We start from the raw sequence: 20,793 nt of genomic DNA, 5'->3' as shown, positions 1-20,793 counted from the left end.
TCAGGATCCACTCCTGTCACTGACTCTTGAAAACTGGAAAAATGTAGCCTGGCCTTTTGAAACTTGATTTCTGCTGAGGTACACGGATGGCAGAGTCAGAAGTTGGCACCAACAGCATGAATCCATGCAGCCAACCAAGCTGATGGTGATGGTGTAATGGTGTGGGGAAGATTTTCTTTGTATACTTTGGGCCCAATCAATCGTCACTTGAACGTCACAGCCTATTGTTGCTGACATTTGTATCCCTTCATTACCACAATATACCCATCTTTTAGTGGCCTTTTCCAGCATGATAATAATACACCATGTCACAAAGCAAAAACCATCTCAAACTGGTTTCACGAACATTGAGTTCAGTGTTCTTCAGTGGTCTCACTAGCCGGGAGTCCAATAGATTGCCTTTGGGATGTGGCAGGATGATTCTGCAGCTGACAAATCTGCACAAGATTCAATCACATCAACATGGACCGGATACAATTCCATCCATCCATCCATTTTCTAACCCGCTGAATCCGAACACAGGGGGTCTGCTGGAGCCAATCCCAGCCAACACAGGGCACAAGGCAGGAACCAATCCTGGGCAGGGTGCCAACCCACCGCAGGACACACACAAACACACCAAGCACACACTAGGGCCAATTTAGAATGGCCAATCCACCTAACCTGCATGTCTTTGGACTATGGGAGGAAACCGGAGCGCCCAGAGGAAACCCACGCAGACACGGGGAGGACATGCAAACTCCACGCAGGGAGGACCCGGGAAGCGAACCCGGGTCTCCTAACTGCGAGGCAGCAGCGCTACCACTGCGCCACCCGGATACAATTCACATCTCTCTATTATATAAAAAAAATCCTGGGACGAGACAAGACTTTTTTCAAGATATTTTTTAAAGTTCCATTAGACGAGACTTTGGCTATGAGATTTTTTTTCAAGTCCCCGCCCTCCTCTCAACCATAGTCAGCCACGCACACGGTAATCTCGTTTCTCATTCGTGTGAATGCTTTTGTCAGACAGTTTCTGCGTTCTCAACTCTTATAAATTTTAACGTTTTTCCTCACTTTAAGTTCCCAATTAAAGAAGACTTGTTATGTCCAAATCTTATTGAAGAATTTCATCACGAAGGGTTATCAACAGAAAAAATGAGCACATGGGCAATCCTAGCACAGAGAAACGATGAACTCAAACAAATTAACGTGAAAATTATCGATCGGTTACACAGCAAATTGGTTAAATGCGTATCAATAGACTATGCTGAAGCAGTTAGTGGTGATCATGTGGAAGATGAAAACATCAACTTACAATATCATGTAGAATATCTACAAACGTTAACATCGTCCGGTCTACCACCACACGAATTACTGTAGAAAGAAGGATGTATCCAAGACAGGTCATGTAGTACATCTTCAGGGGATAACATTACACACCAAAGGAGATCTTGATATGCCATTCATATTAAAACATTTACAGTTTTCTGTTAGAATAGCTTTTTCTATGACAATTAACAAATCACAGAGACAAGCATTCGATAAAGTCGCTTTATTTATTAGAGAGAAAGAAACGATATTCACTCCCGGGCAGTTATACGTTGCATTGTCACAATATAAGTCCAAACACGGAATCAAAATTCAATGTGATATTGATAAAATTTTATTCAAAAAATTGTTTTTACTGAAGTTTTACAGTAAAAGTTTAAGTTTAAAATGTATTTGCGTGTTAATTTTAAAGCCAAACAGAACAAAATCGTATTACGCAACTGATAACTCTACCACAACATGAAACGGAATTTTCTTTCAATTTATTATGTTTTCCTATTTTTAATATGATTAATTACTCACTGTAATATAAAATAGTTAGTTCTATTATGCATATGTGACAAGTCTGTTTAAATTGTATACGCGAGCGGCAGAGCCGCAAAGAGGCTAGCACGTAGCGCAGGCCCGGGGGTTGGCAAGCGAAGTGAGCAAGGGGGCAAAGCCCCCTAGTATCTCCAAATTAGCTTTGGCCTATAAGCAGATGCTATACGAGAAGGAGGAGTTGAATTGTAGTCGAAGAGGCTGTGCACTTCATACTCACAACTTGACACACTCGGAGTGCTGAACACATTTTAAATCATCCACCATTTTTCTGAATCTGTTTAATCCAGCTGAAGGATCAAAGAGAGGCTAACCTGTGCCTATCTCAGCAACACTGGGCACAAGACAGAAAACCTGGCTTGGGTAGAGCTCTGATCTTTCACATAGCCCATTCACATACACATCCAGACTTTGATGTGTGGAGTACTTGGAGAAAACCTGCATAGTTATGGAGAGATGTATAAAGTGCATGCAGACAGTGACTGGGCCAAGACTGGAGTGCCAACCACGGACCCACCATGCAAAATATGTAAAACAGCATTAGTGTTAACTATATACTAAAAAGTAACAAAACACAAAGGAGCCTATAGAAGCACATATACACACAAATGTAATGAATATTAATTTCTACCAATGCATAAATATGTAGGTGTTTGTGCACATCTTCTGATATAATAAATCTGAAGATGTGCACAATAATAAGAATATCTGTGTGTCCACTCTCTCTCTGAGCAGTCTGATTGGTCAGTTTAGCTTTGGTGTGATTGGTCAGTTTGGTTTTGGTGACGCGATGAAAGAGGAAGTGTGAGGCCCTGGCTCACACTCCTACAAGTATTCGGAGGGTCCACATTCTGTGACCAGCTGAAGTGGCCTCAGAGCACATAAAAGAAAGAGCAGAGTAGGCTCTGCTTCCTTAGGAGACTTCATTCCTTTAATGTGCGTAATGATATACCTTCACATCTCCCACAACTCTGCCTGGTGTGATTTTGTACGCTGTGTTGTTTTGGGCTTTTAACATCACCTCAAGAGAGGCCCACCAAATCATCAAGCTAATTAAAAGGGCAGGCTCGGTTATGGTACACACTCTGGACCACCTGGAGGTAGCAGAGGACGACAGAATTAAAAAAAAAAAAAAAAAACTGAGTGCCATTATGAACAATGCTGCACATCCTCTCTGTGAAACACTGAGGACTTTCAGCCAATGGATTATTCAGCAGACGTGTGTCCAAAAAAACAATGGAGGCTCCTGCATACCAGTAGCAATGTACTTGCATGATGCCTCACTGGGACTGAGACTGCCAAGTCAGCAGTTTTCTTTCTTTTTAAATTTTCTTTTAGTTATTCTAGTGTAGGGCAGCATGGTGGGACAGTGAGTTTGCTTCCCGGGTCCTCCCTGCATGGAGTTTGCATGTTCTTCCCGTGTCTGCGTGGGTTTCCTCCGGGTGCTCCCGTTTCTTACCACAGTCCAAAGACATGGAGGTTAGGTGCATTGGTGATCCTAAATTGTCCCTAGTGTGTGCCCTGCCCAGGTTTGTAACCTGCCTTGCGCCCTGTCCCAGCTGGGATTGGCTCCAGTAGACCCCGTGATCCTGTGTTAGGATATAGCGGGTTAGACAATGACTGACTGATTCTAGTGTATGTTCAGGCCATGGCATGTGTGTCTCTAAATCTTCTTAGCAGTCCTACCACCTGCACATCCAACTGAAACTAAGCCTGTTCAGGCCTGGCCAGTACTTGCATGGAAGACCCACTAGGAAAAGCTTGGGTTGCTGCTGGAAGAGATATTGGTGAGGCCACCAGGGGGCGCTAACCCTGTGCTCTGGTGTGTGGATTCCACTGCCCAGTTCAGTGATGGGCACATTGTGCTGTAATAATGGCGCAAGTCCTTTAGATGAGATGTATTGTAAATGTAAGGTCCAGACTCTCTGTGGTCATAAATACAATGCAATACAATTTATTTTTTGTATAGCCCAAAGTCACACAAGAAGTGCCACAATGGGCTTTAACAGGCCCCGCCTTTTGACATGATGAATGATCCTTGGGCATCCTTCAGAAATAGTAGGGTGTACCCCAATGTCCATGACCTTGTCCATTCTGACCCCCTGTAATCACCATAAATCCCTTATTGGTTGGCTATATTTCTCATCCTTTCCACACCTAATAGCTAATGTGTGGTGAGCATACCGCTTTCATCAAGAAAATACTATATACAGTAAGGGTCCAATCGTGTGATGCAGTTGTTATATTAATCATATTATTAGGACACCTAATTAGTGAAGACATTAGTTCTACAGTATGACCAGAAATTAAAATTAATTTGCAAATCAAACTCCTGACGATCCCTGTCATGCCAGGCCATGGCTCACACACAGAGGGCACTTGCTCTCCACTCCCTTCCCTAACCCTAACCAAAACCAGGAGTTAAGCACTAAATAACAAAATGTATGTTATTAAGTGACAACATCAATGCAACAAATGTCCCGAGCTGAGACCTGTCCTAATATACAGATTGTAGTCCAGTATGGAACAGACAATGAGAGACAGAGGTAAACACAAGAGAAACTAACATGTTAGTAGTGAGGGCAATCACGTCACCTTTGAGCAAGAGGGTGGATTGGGTACAAACCTAGAGAGACTTTCCCAAAGTGAAATAATCCTAATGGCTCTATCGTTCCAGCCCTACACAACTATCAACTGGATGACCACCTATCCCATTACAGACATTATACTAATAACCTTAATTTAGCGCATCAAGTTAGCAATTGTTCTGGAGTGCTCGTGTCATCCTGAAACCACTTTGGAAGAGCTGCCAGCCACAAATGACCAAAAGGGAGAACTTGCCGTTTGGGAAGCAGCGTGGCAGGGCCCCCTATATTCCCATTCCTTCAAAACATAAATGATCAGTGGAAGCAACAGACATCCCTTCTGGAATTCTGTGACAATTGGTGACCATCAGAGGCGATCATCTAGAGATTCATTCATTGAATATCACTCCAATATTAGATTAGTACAGCCATTAAAGAAGAAAAAAGTAAAAGCAAACAGAACAGCACAGAGCGGCAGCCTTTCTCAGATCACATCCCGAAACAGCGCAACTGGCATGTCCAAGATCTGAACTCAAAAAAAGGAACGCCAGCAGTGCGCACTCCTCACCCATCTCACTCATCCGACAAGGCAGGCTTGTCTGTCGCCGCACCTCCACGCTTATTCCAAAATCCTAGGAATTCTGGTCTGTCAAACTGGGAAGAGCAGAAAGTCGTGCAAAGGTCCGTGAAGAGAGTTGTTCCTTAGATGTGCGCTCAGATCGGAAAGGCGGAGGGAGGGGGGGAGAGAGAGAGAGAGAAAGAAAGAGCATGAGAGGGAGGGAGGGAGGGAGGGAGGTGGCAGGAAGAGCACGGCAGCCTGCAATGCCGTTTGTCCCAGAGAGGAAGCCTGGGGGGCAGCGTAACGGACACAGCAGCAATACGCAGTCATTCACAAACTATATGTACTCAGGAACAGAAGACGTTGAGTGTGCACAGAGAAATGAACAAAAGGCAACTAGTCCCACAGGGAGCAGTGCATGCAGAGGATGCAGTGACGTAATATGGAAATGACAAAACAGTGACAAGGCTGTGGCCTCACAAAGTGGACTTAGTCACACACCCACAGGTGTCAGAGGAACGCTAAACCTCAGAGTCTTCATAAGTGTACACGCAGACACACATATACTGTATATAGAGGTGCATACACAGGATCACACAAAATAAAAGTCACATCCAAAGGTGCCACACACACACACACACACACACAGAGTGATAGAGCTACACAAATGAAAGAGCAGAGACACACGTGCATAGGCACATGCAAACGCACAGACACAATGCGTGACTCAAAGGAACTCACACACACACACAGAGTCCTGGGAGGGCTTCCTGGAATTAACATAAAGGCTTTTCTTTCATCCAGTTGCTGGGCTTTCCTGGTTTTTAAATGAGAAAATCGAGAACAGAGCTCTTCTTGCACCACGTGTGAATCCACGTGCCTCTGAAGTTACCCAACGTCTTTAGGTACCAATGGCAGAATGTGCAGCCATTTACAGCTGGCGGTGTGTGGGTGTGCGTGTGTGTGTGTGTGTGTTTAGAACAGAAGTGAACTCCAGAGCTAAACAACACCCTTCCCTTGTGGGGGCCCTGAAACTTCATGTTTCATTGGCAAGTGACATGCAAGTCGGATCAGATGGATTTCTTGTGTAAACTTGTTGTTTATAGGAGAAGTACTCGTTTTTTTGTTTTTTTTTGTTTTTTCTTTTTTTTTTTCTTCTAGTGCATTTTCCACACTTCTCTAACGGACCGATTTAGAACATTAGAAAATCTGTGACAAGAACAGGCCATTCAGCCCAGCAATTTAAAAGCTTTAGGAGCACAGCACAGGATGCAGTGACTGTCGAGGGAGCTTAACCCCCGCCAACCCCAAAGTTCACCACCAGCCTGATCCTCATCCAGCCACAGTGCAACCAAACCTCACCACATATTCACAACCGGGACTGCTTCTCTTCATATCTTAGTAGTGGGAGTAATGGTATTGTGGTGTGTTCAGAGTACCAGGAAATTCTCAACTTGCATGTCCTACTAACATACAGTACAACACATTGCCATGATTGTTACGTTTTAGCCAGGGTTTCCTTTGTCTACATTCCTTTGTGATGTATCTTTGTTCTCTGTTTATTCTGTAACTACTATCATTTACACCAAGCAGCCACAACGTTCAAACCACCGACAGGTGAAGTGCATCACCTTGATGATCTCATTTTGGCAACTGTCCAAGGGTGGGATTTGTTAGACGGCAAGTGAACAGTCAGGGGATGTGTTGGAAGAAGGGAAACTAGGTGACCGTTAAGTATCTGAGCGACTTTCACAAGGGCCAAATTGTGATGGCTAGACTATTGGGTCACCAAAATGGCAGGTCTTGTGGGGTATCCCTGGTATACGGTGGTTAGTGCCTAGCAAAAGTGGTCCAAGGAAGGACAACCGGTAAGCCACCAACAGAGTCATGGGTGCTCAAGGCTCATTGATGTACTTGGGGATCAGAGGCAAGCCCGTCATGTGCACGGCCAGTTGTGTGTGTGTAGTTGATGATCTCATTATGGCACCAGTCTTGGGTGGGATATGTTAAGACAGCAAGTGAACAGTCAGTTCTTGAAGGTGATGTGTTGGAAGGGAAACTGGGCAAGCGTTAAGGATCTGAGCAACTTTAACAAGGGCCAAATGGTGATGGATAGACTATTGGGTCAGAGCATCTCCAAAATGGCAGGTCTTGTGGGGTGTTCCTGGTATACAGTGGTTAGTACCTACCAAAAGTGGTCCAATGAAGGACAACCAGTGAACTCACAACAGGGTCATGGGTGACCCAAGACTTGTAGATGTCCATGGGAAGAGAAGGCAAGCACATCATGTGAACAGCTGGGTGCGTGTGTGTGTAGTTGATCTCATTATGACACCTGTTAAGAGGTGGGATATGCTAAGACAGCAAGTGAACAGTCAGGTGATGTGTTGGAAGCAGGAAGACTGAGTAAGCGTTAAGGATCTGAGCGACTTTCACAAGGGCCAAATGGTGATGGCTAGACTATTGGGTCAGAGCATCTCCAAAATGGCAGGTCTTGTGGGGTATTCCTGGTATGCAGTGGTTAGTGCCTACCAAAGGAGGTCCAAGGAAGGACAACCGGTGAACTGGTGATAGGGTCATGGGTGCACGTGGGGAGAGAAGACAAGCCCATCATGTGCAAGGCCGGTTGTGTGTGTGGTTGATGATCTCATTATGGAACCTGTCAAGAGGTGGGCCATGTTAAGACAGCAAGTGAACAGTCAGTTCTTGAAGGTGATGTGTTGGAAGCAGAAAAACTGGGTAAGTGTTAAGGATCTGAGCGACTTTCACAAGGGCCAAATGGTGATGGCTAGACTATTGGGTCACAGCATCTCCAAAATGGCAGGTCTTGTGGGGTATCCCTGGTATACGGTGGTTAGTGCCTACCAAAAGTGGTCCAAGGAAGGACAACCAGTAAGCCAACGACAACATCATGGGTGCCCAAGGCTCATTGATGCACGTGGGGATCAGAGGCAAGCCCATCATGTGCATGGCCAGTTGTGTGTGTAGTTGATGATCTCATTATGGCACCAGTCTTGGGTAGGATATGTTAAGACAGCAAGTGAACAGTCAGTTCTTGAAGGTGATGTGTTGGAAGAAGGGAAACTGGGCAAGCGTCAAGGATCTCAGCAACTTTCGCAAGGGCCAAATGGTGATGGATAGACTATTGGGTCAGAGCATCTCTAAAATGGCAGCTCTTTGGGTTGTTCCTGGTATACAGTGGTTAGTACCTACCAAAAGTGGTCCAATGAAGGACAACCAGTGAACTCACAACAGGGTCATGGGTGACCCAAGACTTGTAGATGTCCATGGGGAGAGAAGGCAAGCACATCATGTGGACAGCTGGGTGCGTGTGTGTGTGTAGTTGATCTCATTGTGGCACCTGTCAAGAGGTGGGATATGTTAAGACAGCAAGTGAACAGTCAGGTGATGTGTTGGAAGCAGAAAGACTGAGTAAGCGTTAAGGATCTGAGCGACTTTCACAAGGGCCAAATGGTGATGGCTAGACTATTGGGTCAGAGCATCTCCAAAATGGCAGGTCTTGTGGGGTATTCCTGGTATGCAGTGGTCATGGGCACTCAAGGCTCGTAGATGTGCATGGGGAGAGAATGCAAAGCCATATGGTCTGATACCACAGAAGAGCTACTATAGCATAAATTACTGAAAATCTTAATGCTGGCCATGAGAGAAAGATTGTCAGAACACAGTGGATCACAGCTTGCTGAGTAGCCACAGACTGGTGAGAGTGCCCATGCTGACCCCTGTCCACCACCTGCATTGGGCATGTGAGTGTCAGAACTGGACCTTGGAGCAGTGGCAGAAGGTGACCTGGTCTGATGAATCAATCATGTGTTCTTTTAGAACATGTGGATGGCCGGATGCAGGTGTGTCGTTTAGCTGGGGAAATGATGGCAGTAGGATGCAGCATGGGAGGCAGTACGATGCTGTGGGCAATGTTCTGCTGGGGTACCTTGGGTCCTGGCCTTCCAGTGGATGTTACTTTGGCATGTATCACCTACCTACAGACTGTAGCAGACCATGGCATTGGTATATTCTGGTGGGAGTGGCCTTTTTCAGCAGGATACAGCACCCTGCCACCCTGCAAAAATTGTTCAGGAATGGCTTTAGGAACATAAGGAAGAGTTCAAGGTGTTGGCTTGGCCTCCAAAATCCCCAGATCTCAATTCGTTTGGGCATCTTAACAGCATCATAGGCCCCCGGGGCAAAGCAGAGCATTGGGGTCCCTGTTTTGATAGCAAAACAAAAACATTCATAGACATCAGAAAAAACGTGGGGCCCCCGGGTAAATGCCCAATGTGCCCATGCACTAAGACAGCCCTGATCTGTGGGACAAAAACAAGGCCAATCCATGGAAGCCCCACCTCGCAACTTATAGGACTTAAAGGGTCTGCTGGTAACATTCTAGTGTCAGATACCACAGGAGACCCTCAGAGGTCTTGTGGAGTCCATGCCTGGATGGGACAGAACTATTTTGGTGGCACAAGAGGGACCTACACAATATTAGGCAGGCGGTTTTAAACTTGTGGCTGATTGGTTTATATTAATCCATACATAAAATTATAGGTGATGTCTGTGAATCACATAAAAACTCGGTCACCGCTGGCTTTTGAAGCCTGATTTTGGTCTCAGTTGACCGCTTATGCTGTCCATGATTTGCATTTCTGGCTCACGGTGGCCTCAAAATCTTGCTTTGATTCCTTCTCATGACCACTAATGACGTTGCCATGAGGAAATGAAAGGCTCTACACAAACAGAATGGAGGCTTGGGCTTGTGGCATTCCTGACGTGTTCTGTACCCCGGCGACATCGACAGGAAAGTCACATATATATCTACATCCGCAAACAAACTGACACACACTGTCACAGCTAACCTCACAGCAGGAGCTTCTTCATTGACGACGAAAGACAAGCAATAAACGACATGGCAGCAACACAGTGCCACACATACCAAAGCAAACAGCCTGAACCTCCACATGAAGAACAAGGACAATTTAAAACACAAGCAAAGTATCAACAGCTCCTTATTGTTTACATCCAGGAGAGCACCTCTTGGTATTTATAGTTGATGATTCTCTCCACCCCACCCGACAGACTGCATACGTCTTCAAATAAGTTTAGGAGAAAACAAAAAGAAAAGCAAACATCACACAACCTCTGACAGCTTCAATAACTTCTCACACACCTACCTGCTCAAATGAAATCAGTCAGTCATTATCCAACCCATTATATCCCAACTAAGGGTCATGGGGGTCCGCTGGAGCCAATCCCAGCCTGCACACATTGCACAAGGCAGGAACAAACCCCGGGCAGGGCACCAGCCCGTCACAGGGCACACACACACACAAAAACACCAAGCACACAATAGGGACAATTTAGGATCGCCAATTCACCTAACCTGCATGTCTTTGGACTGTGGGAGGAAAACCCACGCAGACATGGGGAGAACATCAAACCCAGGCCTCCTTACTGCAAGGCAGCAGTGCTACCACCTTGCCACCGTGCCACCCCGCTCAATTGAAATGCTTAAGCAAATACTTTTAATGCCCACAAATACAGACAAGACTTGCAAAACTACAGGATTTATTTAACACACAAACATCCCTACGCCCAACCACAGACTGTAAAACTGAGTTTGGGACCCCCGGACCCGGCCCTGGCCCAGGCCTAGTTTTAGCCTGTACTGGCATGCCAGTGAAAGATTACAGTTTGGCTTCACAAATAACATCTGTAAAATGATGCAGTTTCTCGACCAGTCAGATTCATGTAATTGATCCAGCGCCAAATGTATTTAATCCTTATAACCCCCAGATATTCATTTCTTCACCAACCTTGTGGCAATGCCAACACGAAGACTACAATTTCTAGCGCACTCTACGGCGGATGGCTTCATCTACACCAACACCGTTTTAACAGAACGTCTTCAAAGATAGTGGCTCCTACGGTTTTTGTTTCCTCAGCCACTCTATAACAGTTTCAGTGCCTCATTGGATTACGGTTTTTATCTTATATGGTTTATCTTTCTCTCTCGTCGTCTGTTGTGTTTAGCCAGATTAACTTTTACAAAATGACACTTTCCCTCCCTTTATCTTCATTTAGACCATTTTCTGAGAAAAGTACAAGTCCAAAAGTGGCTCATGTTGTGCTGCCAGTCACGACCTCTTAGGGTGCCCTATTTCACATCATCTACGCCACGACATTCGGCCCACCATTATACACTTGGTCAAGCATGCACTATATTTTATGAAGTATACCAAACTTAACAATAATGTTGAAATGCACAGCCTTCCACTTTCGAAAGAGACAATGCTGTTGTCTACCTGTATATCCCTTTTAACTTCCCAATCAACAACCAGCATTAGCCGCTTTCTGAAATAAGCAAAAGGAATTTATCAAAAAAATAAATCCACCTTAGCAAAAGGATGAGTGTCTGTGTGTCTAAGCTTCTGCGTGCCTATCTAGCTGCCATGTCTCTGTCATTCCAACAGATGGTGCATCACAAACACAGTAATAAAATGCATTGCATTTGCCACTCACCAAATGGCATACCCCAGAGACATACAGCATTTGTCATTCCAACAGATGCCGCATCACAAACATTTGTTGTAATAAAATGAACTGCATTTGTCATTCCAACTGATGGCGGCGTATCACAAACATTTGTAGCAATAAAATGAACTGCACCTGTCATTCTAACAGATGGTGCATCACAGACATTTGTAGTGATAAAACACATTGTATTTGACATTCCAACAAATGGGGCATCACAAACATTTGTTGTAATAAAAAGCATTGCCTTTGTCATTCCAACAGATTGCACATCACAAATATTTGTAGCAACAAAATGCACTACATCTGTCTTTCTAATAGATGGCGCATCACAGACATTTGTAGTAATAAAATGTATTGTATTTGTCATTCCAAGTGATGGTGCATCACAAACACTTACAGTAATAAAATGCATTGCATTTGCCACTCACCAAATGGCATACCCCAGAGACATACAGCATTTGTCATTCCAACAGATGGCACATCACAGACATTTGTAGTGATAAAACACATTGTATTTGACATTCCAACAGATGGTGCATCACAGACATTTGTAGTAATAAAATGCATTGTATTTGTCATTCCAAGAGATGGTGCATGACAAACACTTGTAGTAATACATTTTATTGCCACAAATATTTGGGCTGCGCCATCTGTTGGAATGACACATGCAATGCACTTTATTACGTGCATAACAAAATACACTGCAAAAAGAAAGTGCACTGAAAATGGTAATACTGGGGTCTACATAGATTATTTAGATTTCAACCCACAGATAGTGAAGAAATAAATACACAATACCACAAATTACGGGATGGAGCTAAACCATGATGGAACAAAGTGAATCCCATTTTTTTTTTTTTAGAATGTGATAAAAGCTAATCAACAAAAGATGGTGCTTTTCAGCCACTATAAGTAATTACTAACTTCTGTTTTTTTAAGGTGTACATTTATTAAAATCTACTGTCTAATAAGTCAGTGCTAATTTTTGGCTTTCATAGCAACCCTTTTGCCACTTTTTTACTTTAATTAAGTCAACTTTAAATCGCCTTTACAACATTTCCAAACACTCCTATTAGTGATGCCCTGTACTACCCTCCCTATGAACATGGTGCCTACATATTCAAAATTCATATTCGACTTTATCATTATATTGGTGGACTTCAGCACTTTCAATTCAACTTCATTTGAGTGTTGTTCTTAAAACTGAATTCTTTCTGAATTTACTATAACATACCATAATATAACATAACATTCTGAAACCCACTTAACCCAGTTCAGGGTTGGGGGTGGTGTTTTAGCCTATTATGGCAGCTTTGAGTTCATTCACTGGGTTGGTTGGCCAAATTCACAATTATGAAGGGCTAATTTTAATTAGCAATCTATGATACTGTTATGAGTGGCAGTCCCAAAGCATGTAAGTCTTAATAGCACTTCCAATATTTCCCACTAGAGGGGAAAGTCCCGACAAAAACCCTGGCCAGACTCAAAAAGGGATACGAAGAATATTAAGAAAATAAAAGATTTATTTTCAAAGGCTCTGTTAAACAGTGAAGCACAAAAAGACAAAAAAGAGATGCCAGCAAGGCAATCCAGCATGAACAAAAGTCTCAAGAGTAGCAGAAACACAGAGTGAAATGTCAAAAATCCAGTAAAACCACCAAGCACATGAAATTCCCATAAAGCATAAGAGCTCACCACTCCTAAATGACATCAAAATGAGGCACCAAGAACTGCAGAAGGCCATCTGAATTCATAGGGCAGAGGGCAGTTCCTTGCAGTGATTGGCAGGTAACCCCGCCTCTTCGGGGACCCACCCACCCACAAAACACATGGAGCATAGCACAGGCATAGAAAACAATGCAGACAGTCAACAAAAGTAACATGATCATGCCTCAATGATTCGAAACTGACATAAAACAAAGACTTGCTCCCCAGCCAGGGGAGGAACCCCAGCTGACATATAACTCTTACATTTTTAGGAACACGGGAGGAATAATCAGAGTGCCACAAATGAAGACCAGCACAGGATATGGCAATGACACACACAGACATCTATCAGGCACAGGACTTGGACCAGGAGTGGTATGATGCAGCAGCACTAATCACTACACCACCATGCAGCCTATGGGCACAATATGATTTTCTTTGACAAAATGCAAAGAAAATGAAGAATCTGTGGGCTTTTAGGCCCAAAAACTAGTTGTGTGTTTTTAAAAAATTCATTTGCGTAGGTGAACACTTTGGGTGGTGATTTGACTTGCCAGGAATGCAGAGATGGTGTTGCGGCTCCCTTCTCAACACACAAATAGCAAATCCATTCTGTTCAGTTCACTTAAAGGACACAACATTCAGGCTGACTACGTGAAGCTCACATTTTCTGTCACACCTCTCGTTGTTTGAATTTCATAACTTCAGATAGTTAAACTTGTGGCCACCCAAGACAATTACTGGGCTGTGCAGCTCTCAGAGTAGTCTGCCCTCTAGTGGGTCAAAGATGAACTGCTTCTTTTTGAAAGCAATATTTTTTATTCTAAGAGGGTGTTAGGGGTGCAAAGATACCATACTCTCAAATGATAGTTTGAACTCATAGTCAAGACAAGGAGATGGCACAGTGCTTTGACAGAGTGCTGACAAAAAAGAATAGAAGGAAGCCAAGACTGAAATTTCTCAAAGAAGGTAAAAACAAAGAAATAATATTTAAGTGTAAAAAAATGCAGAATATTAAAAAAAAAATTGAAAATGTAAAAAAAAAAAAAACACTAGCAGGAGGTACATTTCACTATTCTGAGAGTAGATGAGGTGGTGGTGCACTGCTACAAGTTTGGGGGTCCTCATCAGTTACAAGCAGAGCTACAGAACAAAGCACAAAGCAGACTCTTTTAGTTAGGAGGCTGCAACCCTAATCTTGATGGGATAGGATCGGGGATCCCCCGTGACCCTGCTCAGGATAGAGCAGGTTTTGAAGATGGAAGGATGGATGGATGGATGGATGGTGTTCTTTAATGCAGCAGTGACGTCCTTTACATAAGAAATTTGACAAACAAGAGGCGACCATCCAGTCCATCAAGCCCTTTTGTTTTAATTCAGAGCTAAGCTGTCCCAATATGATGTTCTTGTTAACTTTGTGATTGCCACTGTTGTGCTGGGCCAGTAACTTCACCTCAAGTGAGGCCCACCAAATCAACAAGCTGATTAAGAAGACAGGCAGCAGCGGAGGAGAGACTTCACTTTGAATTAAATGTAACCGCTCCTGCTCCATTTGGTGCATTGGGTAGGAAGCTTTTAGCAAAAAGTTCAATCGGTTTGCGATGACTGCCGCTTCATTCCATTTGATATCGATGGCTTTTTCGCTCGCCAAGTTTTAAACGGCCATCCAAGAGAATGAAGACAAAACTGATGGTCATTGCTGCACATCCTTCACAATGACACACCAGCATTGAGGACTTTAAGCCAACAGATTTCTGGGTCGTGTTGGGCGGTGACACCATGGCTGTATACAGTATAAGATGACAGGTAATGTTAAGTCTCAACTGAGGGTGCTAATTGAGAATGAGCCCCACAGAAACCTGTACCAAAGCAAGGGAAGAAATTGAGAAGAAGGAGGAAACAGTGAATCCAAGACAAGAAAATCAGCATGGACAATAGGACATTAGACCAATCAAGATGAGAACAGGCCAACAAAGCTGACCAGTCCTGTCCGATTAATCTCTCTGTTATAAAAGGAAATTCCGAGATGAGATTTTTTCAAAGAGATAATTTCAAGTCCCGCGAGACGAGACTTTGGCCATGAGATTTTTTTCCAAGTCACGCCCAACACTCAATCATATTCAGCCTCGCACACGGCCCTCTCAACTCTCATTTGTGTGAATGCTCTTGTCAGATATTATAAATGTTTACGTTTTTAGTATATATAAACTGCTCAAAAAAATTAAAGGAACACTTTGAAAACACATCAGATCTCAATGGGAAAAAGAAATCCTCCTGGATATCTATACTGATATAGACTGGGTAATGTGTTAGGAACGAAAGGATGCCACATCGCTTGATGGAAATGAAAATGATCAACCTACAGAGCCCTGAATTCAAAGACGCCCCAAAAATCAGAGTGAAAAAATGATGTGGCAGGCTAGTCCATTTTGCCAAAATTTAATTGCAGCAACTCCAAATTGTACGCAGCACTTTGTATGGCCCCTGTGTTCTTGTATACATGCCTGACAACATCGGTGCATGCTTCTAATGAGATGACAGATGGTGTTGTGGGGGATCTCCTCCCAGATCTGGACCAGGGCATCACTGAGCTGCTGGACAGTCTGAGGTGCAACCTGGTGGCATTGGATGGACCAAAACATAATGTCCCAGAGGTGTTCTATTGGATTTAGGTCAGGAAAGTGTGGTGGCCAGTCAATGGTATCAATTCCTTCATCCTCCAGGAACTGCCTGCATACTCTCACCACATGAGGCCAGGAATTGTCGTGCACCAGGAGCCACTGTACCAGCATAGGGTCTGACAATGGGTCCAAGGATTTCATCCTGATACCTAATGGCAGCCAAGGTGCCTTTGTCAAGCCTGTAGCGGTCTGTGTGACCCTCCATGGATATGCCTCCCCAGACAATCATTAACCCACCACCAAACTGCTCATGCTGAATGATGTTACAGGCAGCATAATGTTCTCCATGGCTTCTCCAGACCCTTTCACTTCTGTCACGTGCTCAGGGTGAACCTGCTCTCATCTGTAAAAAGCACAGGACACCAGTGGTGCATCTGCCAATTCTGGTATTCTATAGCGAATGCCAATCGAGCTGCATGCTGCTGGGCAGTGAGCTCAGGGCCCATTAGAGGACATGGGGCCCTTGGGTCACCCTCATGAAGTCTTTCTGGTTGTTTGGTCAGAGACATTCACACCAGTGGCCTGCTGGAGGTCATTTTGTAGGGCTCTGGCAGTGCTCATCCTGTTCCTCCTTGCCCAAAGGAGCAGATACTGGTCCTGCTGATGGGTTATGGACCTTCTATGGCCCTCTCCAGCTCTCCTAGAGTAACTGCTTGTCTCCTAGAATCTCCTCCATGCCCTTGAGACTGTGCAGGGAGACACAGCAAACCTTCTGGCAATGACACGTATTGATGTGCCATCCTGGAGAAGTTGGACTACCTGTGCAACCTCTGTAGGGTCCAGGTATCGCCTCATGCTACCAGTAGTGACACTGACTGTAGCCAAATGCAAAACTAGTGAAGAAACAGTCAGAAAAGATGAGGAGGGAAAAATGTCAGTGGCCTCCACCTGTTAAACCATTCCTGTTTTGGGGGTCATCTCATTGTTGCCCCTCTAGTGCATCTGTTGTTAATTTCATTAACACCACAGCAGCTGAAACTGATTAACAACCCCCTCTGTTACTTAACTGACCAGATTAATATCCCATATGTTTTATTGACTTTATGCTATACTCTGATTAAAAAGTGTTCCTTTAATTCTTTTGAGCAGTATATATATATAATAATAATAATAATAATTCATTACATTTATATAGCACTTTTTCTCAGTGCTCAAAGCGCTATCCAAACAGGGAGGAACAGTGAAGCGAACCCACAATCTTCCACATTCTCCTTACTGCAAAGCAGCAGCACTACCACTGCGCCACATATATATATATATATTTCGATGCAACAAGATTTTTTAGGAGACGAGACGTGACTTTTTAGAAAAGATTTTTTTCAAGTCCCGTGAGAAGAGAATATTGCCATGATGTTTTTCCTTTCAACCATATTCAACCATGCACACAGTCCTCTCACTTCTCATTTGTTTGAATGCTTTTGTCAGACACAGTTCATACTCTGTCGGCTCTTGTAAATTTTTATGTTTTCCTCACTTTAAGTTCCCAATAAAAGAAGACTTATTATGTCCAAACCTTATTGAAGAATTTCATCCCAAAGGGTTATCAACAGAAGAAATAAGTACACAGGCAGTCGTAGCACGGAGAAACAATGAAGTCAAACGAATTAACACGAAAATTGTCGATCGGTTACACAGCAAATTGGTTAAATGCTTATCGATAGACTACTATGCTGAAACAGTTGGTGGTGATGGTGCGGAAGATGAAAACATCAACTTACAATATCACGAAGAATATCTACAACCGTTAACACCGTCCGGTCTTCTACCAGCCTAATTAGTGTAGAATGAAGGATGTATCCAAGAAAGGTAATGTAGTACATTTTCAGGGGATAACATTAGACACCAAAGGAGATTTTGATATGCCATTCGTATTAAAACGTTTACAGCTTCCTGTTGGAATAGCTTTTGCAAAGACAATTAATAAATTACAGAGACAAACATTTGAAAAAGCCAGTTTATTTATTAGAGAGAAAGAAACGAAATTCACTCACGGGCAGTTACACATTGTGTTGTCACGATGCAAGTCCAAACACGGAGTCAAAATTCAACGCGATATTGACGAAAATTGAATTCAAAAAAGTATTTTTACTGAAGTTTTACAGTAAAAGTGTAAGTTTAAAAAGTATTTGCGTGTTATTCTCAAATCCAAACAGAATGAAAACGTATAACGCAACGAATACCTCTAACGCAACATGAAACCTAATTCACAATCAAATTATTACGTTTTACTATTTGTAACTATGGTTAATTACCCACTGTAATGTAAAATAGTTACTTCTATTATGTATATTATTGTTTATTATTGTTTATGTATATATTGTCTATTATGATAATTATATTTGAATACTAACCCTCACCTATTCTGTTTCTTTTCTCGGTACCCAAATGTGGCAATTGGTGCCACGGCCCACCTGCCAAGTTGTTTTGCCTGCCTAAGGTAAAGTCATCCCTGATGGAGGATCACAGGAATCATGGGAAAGAGGGGTCCTTTCATCGGAGCAACGTTTCAGCCGTGGCATGGCCAAATGGGGAGGCAGCTAGATGGATGAGGTCTCCAGGATTCTAAAAATATCCAAACCTAATTATGTCATATCATCTACTGTTAAACCGTACTTCTAAAATTTTTATTATTATGCTGTCTTAAGGAATTGTTCTGTTCTGTGTATTGTATTGTATTGACCCCCTACTTTTGACACCCACTGCACGCCCAACCTACCTGGAAAGGGTCTCTCTTGAACTGCCTTTCCCAAGGATTCTTCCATTTTTTTTGAGGGGGGGGTTCCTTGTCTTCTCAGAGAGTCAAGGCTGGGGGGCTGTCAAGAGGCAGGGCCTGTTAAAGCCCATTGCGGCACTTCCTGTGTGATTTTGGGCTATACAAAAATAAACTGTATTGTATTGTATTGTATTGTATATTGTCAGGGATGCCAGGGGCAACGACCCGGCCGGGACGCCGTGAGGGACCGGAAGAGGGTCAAAGCCCCTGGCATCCCTGACAATATGTAACAATTCTCATGAAAATAACAATCTGTTTAAATTGTACATCTGCATTCCCATATGCGAGCGGCAGAATCGCAAAGTGGCTAGCGTGTAGCGCCTGCCCAGGGGTTGGTGAGCAAAGCAATCAGGGGGTAGAGCCCCCTAGTTCTTCTAAAAGAACATCAAGCTCCCTAAACTCCTGCCATCTACCACACTACTTGGTCACTTATTCCAAGTGTCTGTGGTTCTCTGTGTGAAGAAAACTTCCTAATGTTTGTGTGAAATTTACCCTTAACAAGTGTCCAACTGTGTCCCCGTGTTCTTGATGAACTCGTTTTAAAGTCGCAGTCTCGATCCACTGGTCTCATTCCCTGTGTCCACTGGCAAGTCACACTATGAAACATCTGCACCATAGTCTTTTGAAAAGTGTGTGGCGGCTTTATGTGTGCACCTTCTAACTATCTCTTATATACAGTAGTGCTTCTTCTTCTTCTTCTATCTGTCTAAAAATAATACATACATGTAACATATTTAACATACCAACGTGTTGCATGCTTATTTTTCCACTGATTAACAGACTTCAATGAGCAACCTAGATACAGTTAATCCCAAGCTCATGTCAGATTGAATTATTTTGACAACTTCACGCCCCACCAGACTGACCAAAGATGGTGAAACTAAAAGCAACGCCTTCCACCCACCATTAAAAACAAAGATGAGTCCAAGTCAAAAACGGGCCCGCATGAACCGTAAATGGACTCTTCTGTCCTTTCCATTTCCTGCAAAAGGAAGGGTGCCTTTGAGATGTTCACCAGGTTCACCGCAGGTTCACCGCAGTCGCCTGCTGTTGTTTTTTCAGCGCCCATATGAATTAATAGGTTTGTTCACACGGATGGTTGGTTTTTTGTGACAGGCGGTACACACATTTATTATCATGGGTGCAGGAAAACAATGATTTAGGAGGAGATGGCAAAAAAAAAAAACCAGGAAAGGAGTAGATGCAGTGAACCAGAGATAGAGAGTCAGCGCCTTTTGTTACGACTCCAAGAGTTCACTCGCAACCCGTTTAATCTCCCTGGTGGAAGATTAGAGGCGCGGGCTGCCGGTGAGAAAAGCCCACCTGGAAGGCTGAAAATCTGGAAAGGATTTAATACGAAGAAGAAGAATTCTTTACATTTATAGTTATACATTTATATAGCGTTCTCATAACTCAAAGTGCCTTATTATAGAGAGTGGGGAGCCACCGCTGTCCACCAATGGCTTGAGAGGATCTGCTGAGAAGAATGGCAAACAAGCCCCAAATCTAGGTGTGTAAAGCTTGTCATGTCATATAATAATAATAATTCTTTATTTATATGCACCACATAGGGAGCAATAATCCCCATACCACTCTCACCTTCCTCCCCAACCATCCTGTGAAGTCATGATCACTTCGAAACGATAAGATGGGGAGATCCCCCGTGAACTCTCAAACGCCCATCCCAGCAGTTCTTGTTGTGCAGTTGGAATGCAATATGTATGTGTCCACGGACCACGAGTGGCAGACCAGAGCCTACGCCTTACATGAAGAATAATAATAATAATAATAATGGTTCCTGCCTTGTGCCCTGTGTTGGCTGGGATTGGCTCCAGCAGACCCCCGTGACCCTGTATTCGGATTCAGCAGGTTAGACAATGAATGGATGGATGGATGGATCCTTTACATTTATATAGCATTTTTTCTCACTGCTCAAAGCTCTTTACATAGTGAGAGCCTCTTCAACCACTGCCAATGTGTAGCACCCACCTGTATGATGCGATGGCAGCCATTTGTGCACCACGACACTCAACACACATTAGCTGTTAAGTGGTGAAAGGGTAGGAGACAGATGGCCAATTAGGT

At 43.5% G+C, this 20,793-nt stretch overlaps 1 protein-coding gene across 5 annotated transcripts in view; it reads right to left on the bottom strand.

Moving 5' to 3' along the window:
• Positions 1-20,793, bottom strand: part of sept12 (septin 12) — a 226,079-nt gene that overhangs the window by 95,388 nt on the left and 109,898 nt on the right. The window contains exon 1 of one of the 5 annotated variants that reach the window (XM_039776525.1): positions 5,008-5,534. The exons of 3 other annotated variants lie outside the window; for them this stretch is intronic. In XM_039776525.1, the coding sequence (XP_039632459.1) occupies positions 5,008-5,020 (13 nt within the window). In that variant the 5' untranslated portion in view covers positions 5,021-5,534. Of the gene's footprint in view, positions 1-5,007; positions 5,535-20,793 lie in introns of those variants that run through there. One more of the 5 variants, XM_039776529.1, reaches the window with a different exon arrangement.

This window comes from Polypterus senegalus, chromosome 13, assembly GCF_016835505.1.
Source record: "Polypterus senegalus isolate Bchr_013 chromosome 13, ASM1683550v1, whole genome shotgun sequence".
Taxonomy (NCBI): domain Eukaryota; kingdom Metazoa; phylum Chordata; class Cladistia; order Polypteriformes; family Polypteridae; genus Polypterus; species Polypterus senegalus.
Note: the sequence above shows the minus strand (reverse complement) of the source record. Positions and strands in the feature narration are given on the sequence as shown.